Source organism: Notamacropus eugenii, chromosome 4, assembly GCF_028372415.1.
Source record: "Notamacropus eugenii isolate mMacEug1 chromosome 4, mMacEug1.pri_v2, whole genome shotgun sequence".
Taxonomy (NCBI): domain Eukaryota; kingdom Metazoa; phylum Chordata; class Mammalia; order Diprotodontia; family Macropodidae; genus Notamacropus; species Notamacropus eugenii.
Window position 1 is genome coordinate 322,330,989 of NC_092875.1, and position 19,205 is coordinate 322,350,193.

Sequence of the window (19,205 nt, forward strand, 5' to 3'; positions counted from 1 at the left end):
ATGAAACATCATATGAGGACTATTGAGATCATACCATTTGAGAAGCAAAATGAAAGAGGGGGAAGTGGGATAATATTCTGGACTTGGAGTCAGGATGATCTGGATTTAAATCATGCCTAAGACATTTATTAGTTATTGTGAATAGAAATAGTCCCTTCACCTGTCTAGGATTCAGCTTCCTTATATGTAAAATAAGGAGTTTGGAAATGATAGCTCTAAAAATAGTAAATTTAAGATTCTATGATTTGAGGATTAATTGAAGTCCATTAGATCATTTACCATGGAGAAGAGAAAGGTTGGGATTCAGGGGTATGGCAGGAAACATAATCAATGTCTTCAAATATTGAGAGAACATCGATTAAAAAAGAGATTTATCTTTTGATCCCAAAAGGCAGATCGGAGAGTAACAGTTGGAAATTTCCCAGAGGCAGATTTGGGCTTGATAGAAGAAAAATTTCTTAACAATTACAGATACAGAAAAGTGAAATGGGATGATGAAGGACATTGTGGGTGCCCTACTAAGCAAAAACTAGATGACCACTTGTGGGGTATGGTACAGAGGGAGCAGAGTGGTACAGTGAATAGTTCCCTGGGCTTGGAATCTTCTCTGTGACTGGCCTGATTTGCTTGACTGATGGGCTGGGGGCTTCTACTGCTGGGTTGGCTGGCAGCTCAGCCATTAGCTCAGACCATTTCTCTATGGGCTGGGCAGCTCCTCTGCTGGGTCAGATCACTCTTCTGCCGGGGTAGTATAATGCTATACTCTTCAAGAAAGGATGAAGACTTTTAGCCTGCAATGTACAAAAGGGTCTTTGGTTTTAATCCCTTGGCTGGCCTCTAAGGGACTTCCATATCCTAGGTAAGGGATGGCAGGGCAGATAGTCTTGCCTTTCTTCCCTTTACACATTGCTTTAAAATGGGCTCTAGGAGCAGGTGCCTTTGCAGAAACCATAGCCAGCACTTCTCTCTCTCATCAATGCCTGAGGTTAGATTTGAATTCAGATCTTCATTACTCCAGGTCCAGCATATCCTATCTTCTGAACCACCTAACTGTCCCTGTATGTAAGGGAAAATGTCCTAGCAAGTAATGGGTTCTCTCACACTAGGTAGCTTTAAGCAGAAGTTGGATGAGCACCAATAGAGAATATTATAGAGAAGATTCTTATTTAGCAGAGCCATAACAATTGAGGCAAATGCAGTATTTGCTTTGGGTACACACATCTGAGAGGTGCAGAAAAAACATATAAAGATGCATCTTGCCATTCTGTGGATGGGGATGGGGAGGGAAGGAAGAAAAGAATTTTACATTCTTGCCTCAGGGATCAATAAGCTAGTTATGACTCTTATCATGGCATGGATTGAATTAGATGACCTTTCCAAGTCTGAGGTTCTGCGATTCAGGATTTCTAGAACTTTGTAATAAAAACATTAATGATATTTACACAGGTCAAGAGTAAATTAATTATTTTTAAAATTAAGTACCTACTATGTTCTAGGCACTGTACTAAGTCCTGGGGATGTAAATTCAAGCAAAAAGAATGATAGTCTCTGTTCTCAAGGAATTTATATTCTAATAAGGGAAGACAACATATAAAAGGAAACTAAAAAAAAAGAGGAGAGAATAAGGAAGAGAGATGAAAACCCCTTCATAGGGGCAGCATGGTGAAGTTCAGAGAATGAAGCACAGCTTGTCCAGTTGTTCAGTCCTGTCTGACTCTTTGTGACCCCATTTGGGGTTTTCTTGGCAGAGATACTGGAGAGGTTTTCCATTTTCTTCTCCAGTTTATTTTACAGATGAGGAAACTGAGGCAAACAGGGTTAAGTGACTTGCGCAGAGCCACACAGCTAGGAATTATCTGAAGTTAGATTTGAACTCAGGAAAATGAATCTTATTGACTCCAGACCCAGCACTCTATCCATTGTGCCCTCTCATCTGACGATTTCTCAAAATAGATATTTTGGGAGGAACTCACCAGTACAAGACTGCCTCAGGGATAGTGAAAGAAAGCAGTTAAGGGATGATGGAAAATTTGCAGAGTTTGGGCTCTCTACCAAAATAGTTAAGGCACATATGGAGGAAAAAATTCAGTCCTGAGAACTACAGTTAAAAAAGGACATTGATAAGCCTCAGAGGGTCCCAAGGTGGGGATCCAGGATAGTATAAGACCTTGAGTCCATGTCTTAGAGGCAGGTAGGTGGCAAAGTGGATAAAATCCTGGACCTAGACTCAGAAAAACCAAAGTTCAAATCTGATCCCAGACATTTAAAACTGTATGACCTTAGGCAAGTCACTTAACTTCTCTCAGTCTCAGTTTGTACATTTATAAAATGGAAATAATAATAGCACCTAACTCACAGTGTTATTGTGATGATCAAATAAAATAACACATATGAAACACTTTGCAAACCTTAAAGTGCTATTTACATGCCAAGAATTAGCTAAAACAATCAGGAATGTGTAGTGTGGAGAAAGGGAAACTCAGGGGACCATAAGATCATTGTGTTCCTATATTTGAAGGGCTGTCATATAGAGGATTATTAGGGTTATTTGGTGTAGTCTCAGAAGGCAAAACCAGGAAAATTCAGTGGAAGTTTCAAGAGGATAATTTTAAGCTACTTATTAGGAAGAACTTTCTAAAAATGAGAACTATCCAAAAATTAAGTCGTCTGCCTGGGAAGGTAGTGAGGTCTCCCTCATTGGAAGCCATCAACTAGAGAAGGATGGCCATTTGTTTATATTACACAGGGATTCCTTTCATGTACTCCTTTCATGACCTCCCTACAACCTCTGAAGTGCTTATCCTGTGACTATGAGAAATAGTTAACACTTTGAAGGGTATGGGCATTTGATCCAGGGTGCCCTCAAGGCCAACCACAACCACCTGTTCCCCTCTCCGTTCTACTGGGCTGTAACCTTAGTCATTTGTTTCTTCAGATTCAATAGCAATTTAATGCATAGTACGAAGTTTACTGAAATATCCTCATGAATGAATTAAATCTCAGAAAATTCTCTCTGCATGTCTCCCATGTTGAAGTAAAAAAATCAGCATATCTCCCATGTTGAAGTAAAAAAAAAAATCTCTTCTCCCAAGACTTACACAAGGTCACTATTAATAGTCAGGAAATTCTTTTTGTTGTTGTTGTTGTTGTTCCAGTGTTTAAGTCATGTATGACCCTTTGTAACCCCATTTGGGATTTTTGGTAAAAATACTGGAGTGCTTTGCCATTTCTTTTTCCGGCTCCTTTTACAGATGAGGAAACACGCCAACAAGGTTAAATGACTTGCCCAGTGTCACTCAGCTAGTAAGTGTCTGAAGCCAAATTTGAACTCAGTTCTTCCTCACTCCAGGCCCACTATGCCACCTTGCTGCCCAAAGAAACACAGGTAAAATAAATAAGATATAGAAAGCTGCCATGGGGCTTGAAGCTAAGATCACCTTTCAAGAGACAAAAAGAAACTGTTGACTGGAATTTCACTCACTAACACCACTGTCAATTGTTTCTCAGCTTGGTATCAATCACTTCTAATCTATTCCTCCTACCTTTGTCTTCTCTCCTTTTATCACCCACTCCAGGGTTATCTGCTTGTGTCTGATTCTTGCCATCACCTTAAAAATATGGATGAAATTATTTTACTCAAATTGAGGTTCCTCCTGGAACCTTAAAATTCTCTTGGACATAATGGGCTCCCCCAGAATGTCTGCTAAAAGTCTAACTCTCCTCAGAATATCTAATGACATATTAACAGTACAGTTTGTAGATTTTTCTGTCCTTCTAAGGTAGTCTTCCAATGTCTCTGATCCCATTAAAATTATAATAAATCTTTTTGGTCTTGTGTCTCAGGAAACCAGGGCTACAGACCTGGTTGGATTATTCAATCAGTTAAAGTTATGATGATATGGGGGTTAGCAAAGTGTCATTTCATGAGTTTTCTTTGCAGCTTGGCAACTGATAGAGAGCTGGCCTCAGAATGATGAAGACCTTGGGTTCTAGTCCCATCTGTGACCCACACTGGCTGTGACCCTGAATAAGGCATTTAACTTCTTAGTGCTCCAGTGGTAGTGTTGAATTCAAATAGAAAGGTAACACTTTTGTCTAGGTAATGAAAGATGACAGGACAAAGCAATAAGGGAATGGAGATCAGAAGAGAGCGTAGGGTTGAATTTGCTCACTAAAGGACTGTAGATAGGAAAGGAGGAAAGTGAAGCCTGAAAGATGGAGGTATTGGAAGTCCTACTGAGGACATAGAACAGGTTTAGGAGGAATAAAGCAATAAGAGAGATGGGGTAGTAGGATCTTATGATAAATATAAGAGAATGGGGGTAGCTAGATGGTGCAGCGGATAAAGTACCAGTCATGGAATCAGGAGGATCTGAGAACAAATCTGGCTTCAGACACTTATTAGCTGTATGGTCCTGGGCAAGTCACTTAACCTGATTATCTCTTCCAAAAAAAGAAAAGAAAAGAGACTTGGCAACAGATTGGTTATGTGGGGTGAATATGAGTGAGAAGTCAGGATGACATTGAGATTAGGAGTCTGGATGATAAGAAGAAGGGAGCTGCCCTGACTGATAAGGAAGTCAGAATGGGCCATTGAAGAGATAGGGTTGGGGTAGATGTGGATGATAGAATAGGAAATAGAGAAAATAGAAATGGTGTATTCTTTGATATCTGAGGATTCAGTATCGCGAGGATGAGGAAGCTTGGTAGTCATAAGGAATGAGTTCTAGAAAGAGGAGTAGATGGCAGTAACTCTGTTGATGATAATTGGTGAGTTGAACACTTAGAGCTCCACATCAGTGGGTCAGCAGCCATGCCTCAGGGTTTCAGCAGCTCTTCCTCTCAAGGGCAACTCTACCTCAGTGCAAGGCTGAGAGAGTATGAAAGTGTGGAAGACCCAATAAGAACGAGATGCCCTATTTAAGAACCAAGAATTGGTACTAAGTATCCATCAATAGTTATTCCAAACTCTAAAACAAGCACATTTTTGTTGATTCACTTGGGTACTTATGTGCCCAACCATAGACTTAAAACCATTTTGTGAAATACATTAAAACTTCTTATAAATTATAAGTAGATTTTTCACTTTATTTTTCTTGGGGTTTTTTGGGGGGAGGTCTCTATGTTCTCTTTTGCAATGTGGTTAATATGAAAATATGTTTTTCATGACTACGCGTGTATAGTAGATGTCAAAGTGCTTACCTTCTCAAGGAGATGGGTGGGGTGGGAGGGAAGGAATTTTAACTCAAAAATTATTTTTTAAATGAATGTTAAAATTTATTTATAATTGAGAAAAATAAAAAAAACATTCTGAAGGAAATAAATTATAAGTAATTTGCCTATTGTTCTCTCCCTCCTCCCTTCCACCTCTAGGGACACCAAAATCCATTCCAGGTTCAGCTCAAGTGCCATCTGTGGTACAAGGCCCTTCCTGGGCTCTGCAATTGTTAGTGCTCTAAAACACTCCCAGAAATTACATTTTGTGTTTATTTTGTATTTACTTCTCTGAATACCTGCTGTCTTCTCTCATTAGAATGCAAACTACATGAGGGTAAGGATTATTTTGTTTTTGTCTTTGTATCTCCAGTATCTATAACATGTTGTTTAGATGTTCAGTTACGTCTGACTCTATGTAATCCCATGGACTTTGTCTATGGGGTTTTCTTGGCAAAGATACTGGAGTGGTTTGTCATTTCCTTCTCCAGTGTTTCCTCATTTTACAGATGAGGAGCTGAGGTAAACAGGGGTTAAAGTGATCTGCTCAGTGTCACACAGCTAGTGTCAGAGGCCACATCTGAATGCAGATCTTCCCAATTCCAGACCTGCTGTTCTATCTACTGTACCACCTGCTTCCCCTACCTACAGTAGGGTGGTCCTTAAAGGTGGTCCTTAAAAATGCTCTTTAAATTGAATTGAATAACTTTGGACCTACAAAAACTCCAAACTTTACCAAAGGAATTGGATGAATTCCCTTTTACCTTAAGTGGAAAAAGTGAAAGAGCTGTCTAAACTGACAGCTGATATTTTCATTAACCACAAGAACTAAGTAAGGCTTATTACAGTCTTACTGAACCAGAGAAACTCAAACATGTCTAGGGAAAATGACTTCTCCAGCAGGGATTTATGAATAGGAATATTAAGCCTAAGAATTCTGACTGCTGAGAAGTTACTTAACCCCAAGTCAACATAGTCAAGTGTCAAGCATTTAGGGCACAACGTGGAGGTGAGGGGGAAGGAGGCAGGGAAGAGAAAACACCAAATGGGAGATAATCTATTAAAAACCAGGCTTAGTCAAATCAGTAAGCATTTGTTAAGCACCCATTCTGTCCCTGGCACTGTGCTAAGAGCTGAGGGTACAAAGAAAAACAACAATAGTCTCCAATTTCTTTTTTTTTAGACTTATAAATTTATTTATTTAACTTTTCAACATTCATTTCCACAAAATTTTGGGTTCCAAATTTTCTCCCTATTTCTCCCCTCCCCCACCCCAAAATGCCAAGCATTCTAATTGCCCCTATCACCAATCTGCCCTCCCTTCTAATATCCCTCCTTCCACTTATCCCCATCTTCTCTTTTGTGCTGTAGGGCAAGATAACTTTCTATACCCCATTACCTGTATTTCTTATTTCCTAGTTGCAAGAACAATACTCAACAATTGTTCCTAAAACTTTGACTTCCAACTTGTCTTCATCCCTTCCTCCCCACCCATTCCCTTTGGGAAGGCAAGCATTTCAATGTAGGCCATATCTGTGTAGTTTGGCAAATGACTTCCATAATAGTCATGTGGTGTAAGACTAACTATATTTCCCTCCATCCTATCCTGCCCCCCATTGCTTCTATTCTCTTTTGATCCTGTCCCTCCCCAAGAGTGTTGACTTCAAATTGCTCCCTCCTCCCACTGCCCTCCCTTCCATCATCCTCCCCACCCTGCTTATGCCTTTCTCCCCCACTTTCTTGTATTGTAAAATAGGTTTTCATACCAAAATGAGTGTGCATTTTATTCCTTCCTTTAGTCGAATGTGATGAGAGTAGCTTCATGTTTTTTCTCTCACTTCCACTCTTTTTCCCTCCACTGAAAAGTCTTTTGCCTGCCTCTTTTATGAGAGATAATTTTCCCCATTCCATTTCTCCCTTTCTCCTCCCAATATATTTCTCTCTCACCCCTTTATTTCATTTTTTAAAGATATGATCCCATCCTATTCAATTCACTTTGTGTTCTGTGTGTGTGTGCATGCGTGTGTGTGTGTAATCCCACCAACTACCCAGGTACTGAAAAAAGTTTCAAGAGTTACAAATATTTTCTTTCCATGTAAACAGTTCAACTTTAGTAAGTCCCCTATGATTTCTCTTTGCTGTTTACCTTTTCATGCTTCTCTTGATTCCTATGTTTGAAGGTCAAATTTTCTTTTCAGCTTTGGTCTTTTCATCAAGAATGCTTGAAAGTCACCAATTTCATTGAAAGACCATTTTTTCCCCTGAAGTATTATACTCAGTTTTGCTGGGTAGGTGATTCTTGATTTTAGTCCTAGTTCTTTTGACTTCTGGAATATCATATTCCATGCCCTTCAGTCCCTTAATGTAGAAGCTGCTAGATCTTGTGTTATCCTGATTGTATTTCCACAATACTTGAATTGTTTCTTTCTAGCTGCTTGCAATATTTTCTCCTTAACCTGGGAACTCTGGAATTTGGCCACAATGTTCCTAGGAGCTTCTCTTTTTGGGTCTCTTTCAGGCAGTGATTGGTGGATTCCTTGAATATTTATTATGCCCCCTGGTTCTAGAATATCAGGGCAGTTTTCCTTGATCATTTTATGAAAGATGATGTCCAGGCTCTTTTTTTTGATCATGGCTTTCAGGTAGTCCCATAATTTTTTAATTGTCTCTCCTGGATCTATTTTCCAGGTCAGTTGTTTTTCCAATGAGATATTTCACATTATCTTCCATTTTTTTCATTGTTTTGGTTTTGTTTTGTGATTTCTTGGTTTCTCATAAAGTCATTAGCCTCCATCTGTTCCATTCTAATTTTGAAAGAACTACTTTCTTCAGTGAGCTTTTGAACCTCCTTTTCCATTTGGCTAATTCTGCTTTTTAAAGCATTCTTCTCCTCATTGGCTTTTTGGACCTCTTTTGTCAATTGTTAACCTATTTTTAAAGGTGTTATTTTCTTCAGCATTTTTTGGGTCTCCTTTAGCAAGGTATTGACCCTCTTTTCATGCTTTTCTTGCATCTCTCTCATTTGTCTTCCCAGTTTTTCCTCCACCTCACTTACTTGATTTTCAAAATCTTTTTTGAGCTCTTCCATGGCCTGAGCCCATTGAATATTTATTTTGGATGTTTGGGATACAGAAGCCTTGACTTTTATGTATTTTCCTGATGGTAAGCATTGTTCTTCCTCATCTGAAAGGATGGGAGGAGATATCTGTTCACCAAGAAAGTAACCTTCTATGGTCTTATTTTTTTCCCCTTTTTTGGGCATTTTCCCAACCAGTTACTTGACTTTTGGGTCATTTCTCAAGAGTAGGGTGTACTCTGGGAATCTGTAACATCTCAGTTCCTCTAAGGTGGCACAATCAAGCGTATACTGGTCTGGGCGCAGAAAGGGATTTTTGTGCCCAGAATCGTAGCAGAGTTTCCTCTCCACAGGCACCTGGCCTCTAGTTCCACCAAGCCAGCACTGAGGAGGTGGGATTCAGTCAAGCTGTGGGGGCAGGGCCTCCATTCAGTGTGAGACAAAGACCAGCTCCCTCAGGACCTCTACACAGGGTGGAGGCAAGAATCAGCTCCTCAGTGCCCCCAGTGGTTTTTACGATTCAACAATGTCACGGGCTGCTGTAGAGGCTGCCATGAAAACTGCTGCCTACCCGATGTGGCCTCTGTGGACTGCTGCCTGAGGCCAGAGCTGTGGGAAGGCCCTTCTCCCTTCCTGGCCAGCTGAAAAAACCCCATCACTGATCTTTGGCGCCTGTGGGTTGAGGGATCTAAGAACCAGCTGCTAGTGGGACTGGAGATTCCGCCCCTGAGGGCTGTTCGCAGCCACGTGGCCAAGGCTGGGCTCCACTCTGTGTCTGGTGCAACAGACAATAGACCTTTCCATGGGTCTTTCAGATCACCCTGGCCTGGAAATCTCCTCCACTCTGTTGTTCTCCACTTCTGCTGCTCCAAAATTTGTTGAGAGTCCCTCTCTACAGGTATTTTATGGGCTGTGTGGGGAGAGCCTGCATTTTTGTGTCTTCTTTCTACTCTGCCATCTTGGCTCTGCCCCAATAGTCTCCAATTTCTAGGAATTTATAGTAGAATAGAGGAGATGGCATGCAAACAACTATATATGCAAACAAAACGTATAGATATATGATGTAAAAAGATTACATATATACACATTATATAGTATTTGCATGCTACATATAATATACATTTATTATTGGATATATAGACATGTATATATTATACATGTTATACATATATGTATTATATAAGATGCATATACATATATCTATATATTATGTGTGCATATATGTGTATACACACATATATGTTATATGTAATTGGAGATAATCTCAGAAGGAAGTCAGTAAGTCACCAATATTAAAGCCAACTGGGAAAGTCTTCTTGCAAAAGACAGGATTTTAGCTGAGATTTGTAGGAAGCCATGAAAGCCAAGGAGGCAGAGATGAGGAGGGAGAAAATCCCAGTAAAAATGAACAGAGTTGGTGTGCCTTGTGTGAGGAATAACAAGAAAGGAGGTCAGTGTCACTGGATCACAGAGTACATGAAGAGGAATAAGGCATAAGAACACTGGAAAGGTAGGAAGGAGCTAGGTTATGAAGGAATTTAGAAGTCAGAGGATTGTATGGCTAATCCTGGAGGAAATAGGAGCCACTGAAATTACTTTTTAAAAAGAGGGTGACATAATCAGACCTCAGCTTTAGGAAACCCAATCTGATAACTGAGTAGAGGATGGACTAGAATGGGGGGAGATTTAAGGCAGAGAGACCAACCAGAAGATTATGGCAAATAATCTAGGAGGGTGGTGACGATGTCAGAAGAGAGAAGGGGTAGATTTACAGTTTCTACTAAGGTAGAATTGATTGACAACAGGAATTGACAACAAATTAGATATGGGGAATGAGTGAGGTTGAAGCCTGGAGGAAAGTGATAGAGAAATTAATCTTAATTTCTTTATGCTTCTAGTTTTGTTATGGCTATGGATTGGTCCCACCCATAAAACTTTAGAGCCAGATGGAAGAGCCAAAGAATGGGTGAGGTTGGTATGGACTTGAGAGAAATTTTGTCGAGAGGGAGTTAGCCCATTGGGATTTTTACTGATAAAGTTCAGGCCCAAATTAGATAGCTTTCTGTAAGTCATCATGCTTTTGACTTCCTCTATTTTATGGCACTAACATTTTAATAATTCTGGTATGCCTTAAATGATCCAGTGTCTACAAGTGGAAGCATGGCCAGAACAAAGTAGAGACTGAATTAAATGTATGGACAACAGTGACAGGAGTTGTTACCTACTGCCCCCAGCCCAGCCGGAACTAAGGACCTACAGAAAGGGAGCTGCAACAAGAGCCGGCCATAATGGTCAGGCCCAAACTAATGCTAAGACCCCAAGAAAGAGCTAATGCTTTATTCAACTCACACCAGTAAGGGCAGCAGCTGGAAGGAGGGGGTTAGAGCCAGAATATCAAATATCAGAATATCAAAACTGCTTCTTGAGATCTCTATGTTTTAACTTATTTACCAAATCATGGGGATAGTAGCTTGCTCTAAGAAAGAATGTTGGGAACCCAGTCTGCTGAGGGTTTTGATGTACATGCTTTTACTCCTTTTCCTGTTGTGATGGTAGAAGACCTGTGTACAAATATGCCGTGTCTTTGAGAGTAAACCCCATTGAAAAATAACAAGGGTGGGAAAAGAGACAGAGTGTTTTTCTAGTGGATGGAGGCACTGAACCAAGAATCTAATTGGATAAGTCCACAGGACTTTTTCTTTTTTTTTTTTTTTAAATCATCATTATTTATTTATTTTTAGTTTTCAACATTCACTTTTATAAGATTTTAAATTCTAAATTTTCCCCTTCCCTTCTTTTCCTCCTCCCCAAGATGGTATGCAAAATGATATAGGCTATCCATGTACAATCATATTAAATGTATTTCCATATAAGTCATGTAGTGAAAGAATAATCAGAACAAAAGAAAGAAAATAGTCTGCTTTGATCTGCATTCAGACTCCATAGTTCTTTCTCTGGATGTGGATAGTATTTTCCATCACAAGACTTTTGGAATTGTCTAAGCCATTGCATTGCTGAGAAGAGGTAAGTCTAACAAAGCTGGTCATCGCACAATGTCACTGCTACTGTGTACAATGTTCTCCTGGTTTTGCTTATTTCACTCAGCCTCAGTTCATGTAAGTCTTTCCAGGTTTTTCTGAAATCCGCCTGCTCAAGATGAACATTCTTATGCACAAAAAGGGTCACAAAAGGGGAAAGAGGTAGCCAGTTCCTGAAGAACGAGAGAGAGAGAGAGAGAGAGAGAGAGAGAGAGAGAGAGAGAGAGAGAGAGAGAGAGAGAGAGAGAGAGAGAGGGAGAGAGAGGGAGAGAGAGAGGAGAGAGAGAGAGAGAGGGAGAAAGAGAGTGCTTGGTATTACTCAGGGCCCTTCCTAGCATTGAGTGGAACACAGAACACTTGGAGATGAATATTTAATGACTGAGAGTCCTTGGTCCTTATTACTGAACAGGATTACACAATGACCAGCTATGGTTAAACTAGAATAAGTATGTGAATAGTTACTCTCATTCTTCCCTTTCCCTTTATAATTATTGAATAATTCACAGGAACCAGGATTCAAAGCTATATTTCTGGCTCCAAAGTTAGTAATACAGTTATTGTTATTATCATCAATTATTTGTACTGTGACTTTCTGGTTGTCAGGAGATTAGAGCATTTTGGGATGGAGAGAGGAGAGGGGTTGTTGTGTGCTTGGGAAATTTTTGGGAGCCAAAGTCTGAAGATCAATTAATCAATCAATTAACTAACAAATACTTATCAGGTACCTACTTTATGCCAGGCACTCCTACCCTGGAGGAGTTTATATTCTACAGGAGAAGCAATATGTGAACATTTATATAAGTACATACAAAATTTTTTTACAAAATAAATGCAAAGCAATTGATCTGTGGGCTAGTATACCAGAAGCTAGGGCGATCAGAATTGGCTTCGTATAGGAGCTGGAGATTGTACTAAACTTTGAAGGAAGGATTTTGAGATGGGGAGGTGAGAAGACAGTACATTTCCGTCAAGGGGGTGACAGCCTGTACAAAGGAAAGAAAAGGTCATGTGTGAGGAACAGCAAGAAGGCTAGTTTGGCTGGGTGGATGAAGTGGGTGAAGTAATGTGGGTGAAGTAATGGCTTCTAAGCCTGTAGATTGACTGATTATTGATTATGGATTAAATCTGAATGGCAAGTTTCTGAGATCCCTATAATGTCTATGGGGGAGTCCATTCTCTCCCTGCCCCTTCCCACAAGCAGATCTGTAGCTTGGAATATAAGTCACAGTAAGTGCTCAGCACAAGAGCTGGCGAATGGTGGAATATGGTGAAAGTGGGGACCACCCTTGGTACAGTGTTAGAGCATAGTGGGACAGTCACTGATTGTGGTGAGCTGTGCATTACTTGGCATGAGAAAAATAAGAGAATGACAGGAAGGAGCAGAATTGTCTAGAGGCTGGTACAACTGTATTTGCTTTGGGTTTCCTTCCTCTATGTTGTCATTATTACAATAGAGGGTGCTTATGAGGATTTGTGGCTTGCTTTCTCCAGAATTCCCACAAGTCATATGCCAGTATGGGAGCAAGCATGGTTATATCTGTGAAATCTGAGCTGGTCTAGTACAATTTATCCGAACCTTGCCAACTAAACTCGCTTCCAGTTACCATCTCTGAGAGAGTATTTGGAAGACTGAGTGGCGAGGGGAGAAAGCACTGGGCAGCTTTACACTTTTAATCAGTGTTCTGATATGAAACATTTCCATTTGGGATGAACAAATTCATTCTGGGGGAATATCTATCTATAGACCTATCTATCTATCTATCTACTATCCATCTATCCATCTATCTATCTACCTATCTATCTATCTGTCTATCTATCTATCTATCTATCTATCTATCTATCTATCTATCTATCTATCTATCTATCTATATCTATCTATCTATATCTATCATCTATCTATCTATCCATCCATCCATCCTTCCATCTATCTATCTATCTAATCTGTCTCTTACTTCTCCATTTTTATTTGTTGAAATCCTACTCTTTCTCAAAGACCAGCTCAAAGGCCACCTCCTCCATGAAACCTTTTCAGATTCCCTCAGTTAGGAATGATCTTACTTTCTTTCAACTACATGTAGTAGTTGCTTTGTATGTTTTTCTAAAGTTATATTGTATTTTGAACTAAAATTGAGACTTAGAATTTAGGACTGTGTTCTACAGGAAATTAGCTAAACTATTTAATCCATCATCTCTCTGTCAGGAGGTTGGTAATATTTGAAATAACTGATCTAATGGAAGCATGGTTGATCATTGTGTGATCACTTTCAGAATTATTTGATTTTGCAGTCTAATTTTTGTAGTATAAATTGTTCTCCTGGCTCTGCTCACTTCACTCTGTATCATTTTAAAGTGAGGTTCAAGTAATCTGCTCCCTCCACTCTTTCTTGTTTTGTATAGACTTCTATTAGTTCCCTCCCATTAAGTAAAATAATAATAATCCACTGACCCCATTCCTCTCCTCTTCTTCACTAGCGTGAAGTCCAGTTCCAGACAGGCTAGTAATGCCTTATTACCCAAAGCATCTTTCTTCCGCCTCCCTTTTCCTTCTGTAAGATCATCAAAACATTACAAAAATCACTCCCAAGCCCTCCACCTTATCTGACTCCTTCTGTGGTTCCTGCTGACGTCATAGTTGCTTGGGGATTCTTGTGTCATTCCTCCCTGCCCCCAGCTACTTCATCATTATGAAGTCTTTTCTGATTTCTCTCTTCTAGGAATGCTTTTACATCTCTCTTTACTTCCATATTTATTATTTCAAACTTTAAAATATTATCCAATCTGTTCAGTAGGAATGTTTGAAAGTCCTCTATTTAATTAAAGTCCACTTTCCCCCTGTAGATTATTTGCTAGGTAGGTTATTCTTGGTTGTTAGTTTATATCTTTTTTACCTTTTGGCATATTGTATTCCATGTTCTCACTCTTTTATAGTGGTACCTGCTAAATCTTGTATAATTCTGACTGGTTTCTTGTTCCTTAAACTCTCTTTCTGGCTGTTTGCAGTATTTTTTTCTTTGACCTGTAAATTCTAGATTTTGGCTATGATATTCCTAGGAGTTTTCATTTTAGGGTTTCTGTCAGGAGGTAACTGATTAATTCTTTCTATTTTCATTTTGCCCTTTAGTTCTTAGAGATCTGGGCAGTTTTCTTTCACGATTTCTTGAAGTATGGCATCCAGGATCTTTTTGGCTCATCACTTTCAAGTAGTACAATGATTCCTAAATTATCTCTTCAACTGTTTTCTAGGTCAATAGTCTTTTTTATAAGGAATACTTTACATTTTCTTCTATCTTTCCCCCACCATTTGACTCTTTTTTGTCTCATGGAATCATTTGGCTTCTATTTGGTCCATTCTATTTTTCAGGGAGTCTGCTACTAGGGTAAGATTTTATAACTATGTGCCAAGCTATTAATTTTTCTCCCTACAATTCTCTTCCATAGCACTTTCTCTTTTTTCAGATTTTTCTTCTAGTAATCTCATTTCATTTTTACTATCATTTTAAAAATGAATTTTTAAACTTATACCATTTCTTTTTGGAATTCTAACTGATTTTATGAGCAATTAATGTTTTTCTTTGATACTTGCATGCATTTTGGAGTTATTATCTTCTTCTGGGTTTGGGGCTTGGGCAAAACTGGTCTCATAAATAGCTCTTTTAGCTTTTTTTTTATTATTATAGTCATACTTCCAGTGATATGCTTTGCTAGCATACTTTTAGTGATAAAGGCATTACTAACCTACCTGGAGGAATTTTCAGGGCTGAATCCAGCATTTGAGATTCCTCTTCTCTGATCCCCTGGACAAGAGACTGAGTAGTCCATGTTTTACTCTGGTCAACCTCCTTGAAGGGGTCTCTGAAGGTTAAATCCTTGCTCCAGGCCCTGAACTGCTAGCCTGATGTGTGGCTGAGTCCATGTCATCTCTGGGTTTCTGTGTACTGCAGACCTAGCTCGGAGTTCTGGGCACTAAATTTGTTCTCTTAACTGTATCTGCTAGGCAGGGCCAAGAGCTAAGTCTGTGATCCCCTCTGGGTTGGCCTACCTTAGAGCTCTGGGAGCCCCCCTGTAGATCCCTTGTAATTGTCTTGTGCCAGGGGCTTAGTCTAAGACCAACTCTGGATGACTCTGCACTGCTGATATAGCTCAGAATTTGGGGCCACCCCTGTTTGGTAGTTGCCTAGAGGTTGTTTTTCTGATCTTGGGCTGGAAAGATCACTCACTGCAGTTTCTCCTTCAATTTCTCTGTTACTATTTGATCTGACATTCTTAGATCATTGTTGGAACACTTGTGTGGAATGGAGTCCTTTCTCCTGTTCCACCATCTTGGTTGGCCTTTTATTGTTCAATCACTTTTCAGTCATGTCCAACTCTTCATAACTCCTTTTGGGGTTTTCTTGGCAAAGATGCTATAGTGGTTTGCCATTTCCTTCTCCAGCTCATTTTACAGATAAGGAAACTGAGGCAAACAGGCCCCAACACTCTCTCCACTTTGCCACCTACCTGCCTCACTTTTCAAATAGTCAACTGATATTTACTGAGTGCCCATAAGGTAAAAAACTATATTTCAGAGTGAAGAATAGTTATATAAAAGTACCACTCTTAGCTTTTAGTCACAAGATGTATCCCTGTTCCTCATGATGGAGAGATGAGGACTGTCTTCTGTGAGTTTCCAATAGTCCCAGGGAAAGTACTCCTCCTCTCCCTCAGCAAAAAATCACCCATGGCACCATTCACAAAAGCTCTTGGTGTTGCCCAGCTATGTGTGCAACAGGTTTCCTCCATGACCTAAAACCAATAGATCTGTTCTGTACTTGCTTTGAACCTACCATGTACTCCTAGGAGAGAGAAGGCTAAGAGCAAAATGATGGTGTAAACTCCTGCCTGTGCATGTAGTTAGAAAGAAGGACAGGACAGGGAAGATATGTATTCCTTACTGTAATGCAAAGAGGAGAATCAAACAAATCAGTGATATATTTCACTTTGTAAGCTGTAATTTATAGTAAAGGGTAAGGGAATGAAGGATGAATTTGGGGGGAAAATAAAGTAGTGTTATTTCAAAGTAATGAAACTGCAACCTAATTTGCAGGTCACAAGCACATATTGTGAGATCATCTACTTCACTCACATTAGATACTGGGACAAAGATATTTCCTCCCCATTTGGTCTCTGTGGTACACCAAGGAGAGTACATTCACATTGTGGCACCTTATTAAGTTTATGTGATATATAAATACATATATATATGGGGCCAGGATTTGGCCACGTTATTTTAAAACTGTCAAAGATAGCACAGCATAAATATTAGTTATTGAGAGAATTTCCAGAGGTTACGACTTTTGCATTTTTTTCTGGTATTCCTGGCTAGTATGGTTCTTTGAAAGCTGGTCACCAACATCATCAGTCTTATTCTAAAGAGTGACTTTTGACTAACTAGAGAAGAGAAGAAGATCCAGACGGTTTGGGGTTTCCTCTGAGGTTGTGACAACCTTTACATGAAGCTGGGTAAGTTACTTAATATCTTTTTGGCCCTTTTTCCCCTTTGACACAAAGTTTATTTATGATTAGCTTCGAGATCTTTTAATATGTTCATTAAATCATGAACACAATGACTCTATGCTAACTAATTTGGTCAGCCTAGGTATTAACTTAGACGGCTAGGGGGTTGTTGCTCAGTCATTCCAGCAGCGTTTGACTCCGTGTGACTCCATTTGGGGTTTTCTTGGCAGAGATAATGAAGTAGTTTGCCATTTCCTTCTCCAGCTCGTTTTGTAGATGAGGAAACTGAGGCATACAGGGTTAAGTGACTTGCCCAGGGCACTTAACTCTGCGTCAATTTCCTCACCTGTAAAATATCTGAGGAGAATAATAATAGCACCTACATACCCAGGATCCTTAAGATAAATAAGATAATATTTGTAAAGTACTTTCTATAAACCATAAATAGCTCTATCATAAATGTTAGTTAACTAACAATTATTGGTCACTCTAGTATGCTAGGGCAGGGTCAGGATGTTGTGCGGAAAGAACATTAAATCTGAATCAGAAAGATCTGTTCTCAAATTCCTACTCTGCTATTTACTTAGCAGTATGACCTTGAACAAGTCACATATCTCAGCCCTAATTTTCTTTTCTGAAAAATGAGGGCGTTGGACTAGATTTCTCAGGTCTCTTACAGCTATAAATTAACACTCCAAGCTTGAATGAGGGAATTTTAGGAAAGATGTTAAGGAATAACTTCATATAATATGCAGTGAGAGGGAACCAAGAGATAGATATCCAGGTTAAAAATCCCAGTAAATTCAGGAAGTGTTTCCAATTAAATGTGTGGGTGAGAGAACTATAAAATGCTGCTAGGGACATATGTTAGATGTCTAAGGAACATGTATTTTCTTAAGAAGTTAAAGTACTAGGAAGGAAAGAAGCAAGCTATGTGCCAGGCAATGTGCTAAGCACTTTACAATATTATCACATTTGGTTCTCACAGCAATTCTGGGAGGTGGTGTTAAAAATGTATCTTGTTCATGTCCCCCGACCACTCCCCATCCCCTCTTTTAGTCAGTATAATAAGTTTACAAGTAGACAGTATGAAGTAACAATAGCATGAAATAAGATTGCAAAGGGTGACCTAAAGTCAAGTACAAACTCCCAAAGATAAAAGGAGAATAATTTGCAAACTGTATCACATATTAACCAAAAATCACAAGCTGGTGGTAACGTGCTAAATCAGAGGAAGCCATCTAAAGTTTGCTGCCAGGATTTTTTGGTCCTGTCATATGGAAATCTCAGGTAAACTTCAGATATCTGCAGTAAGACCAGCAGAACACCAGCTGCTGCTGCTAACTTTGAGATAATGTGCGTATGTTAACTTTAAAGTTTACTGACAACATTGAGAGGATTTGGGTATGTTAGTGAATTACCCCTCAAGGTGGTGCAGATGAAAAGAGTTAGTCTGTTGTCCCCCCAAAAATCCTATAAAAATGAGACCCAAATTCCTGTCCTCTGGGCATGTGTCCATCTCCATGGGGTCCATGCTGCCTAGTGCTTCCAGCTGGGTCATATGAGTGTCCTCTGCACCTCTCTCCTGCTTCTCTACACTGCCTGCCTTCCCTGTCTTCATGCCTTCTACCTCTGTATTCATCCCTCTTCTGCCTCTTGTCTCTGTACTCTCCGTGCTGTTTGCCCCTAAGCCTTCTATGCCTTATTTTTTTAATTAAATTAATTTTGGGGGTAACATTCTAAGTTCTGAACCCTCCCTCCCCATCCCACACAAAAGAAGCCTACCATTTGACACAGATTTATAAAGGTATACTATGCATACTTCTATTTATCAGTTCTTTCTCTGGAAATGGATAGCATCTTCCTTCATAGGATCTTTAAATTTGATTTGAATATTTACAGTACTCAGAATAACTTGGATGCTCGCAATTATTCTTCTAACAATCAAGTTGTTACACTATACAATGTTCTCTTGGTTCTGCTCTCTTTACTTTTAATTATTTCATTCAAGTTTTTCTAAAATCATCTTGCTCATCATTTCTTACAGCACAGTAGTCATCATAATCATATATCACAATTTGTTCATTCATTACCCAGTTGATGAGCATCCCCTCAATTTCCAGTTCCTTGAAATCACAAAAAAATATAGGTTCTTTTCCTTTTCCCCTGATCATCTTGGGAAATAGACCTAATAGTGTGGTATTGCTGGGTCAAAGGATATACACACTTTTATAACTGATAATTCCAGTTTGCTCTCTAAAATGGTTGGATCAGTTAGTTTACAGTTTCACCAAGAGTGTATTAATGTCCCAATTTTTCCACATCTCCTCCAACATTTATCATTGAGGAAGTATTTATTAAATACTTATTGTGTGCCAAGGACT

The 19,205-nt window shown here is 39.4% G+C and overlaps 2 protein-coding genes across 5 annotated transcripts in view; one reads left to right on the plus strand and one right to left on the minus strand.

The window, feature by feature from the left end:
- CFAP53 (cilia and flagella associated protein 53) overlaps positions 1-19,205 on the minus strand; it is a 102,505-nt gene that overhangs the window by 42,289 nt on the left and 41,011 nt on the right. Inside the window, exons 1-2 of one of the 4 annotated variants that reach the window (XM_072605123.1) lie at positions 13,775-13,880; positions 3,543-3,608 (exon numbers count right to left, since the gene is read on the minus strand). The exons of 2 other annotated variants lie outside the window; for them this stretch is intronic. Coding sequence is in view for 1 of the 2 variants with exons in the window: in XM_072605119.1 (XP_072461220.1) it covers positions 13,775-13,779 (5 nt within the window). In the remaining variant the exon portion in view is untranslated. Of the gene's footprint in view, positions 1-3,542; positions 3,609-13,774; positions 13,903-19,205 lie in introns of those variants that run through there. One more of the 4 variants, XM_072605119.1, reaches the window with a different exon arrangement.
- The window catches only part of LOC140501468 (tetraspanin-36-like), a 51,588-nt gene continuing 48,869 nt past the window's right edge, over positions 16,487-19,205 (plus strand). Inside the window, 1 exon segment of the mRNA XM_072605125.1 lies at positions 16,487-16,827. The gene's annotated coding sequence lies outside the window, so the exon portion shown is untranslated.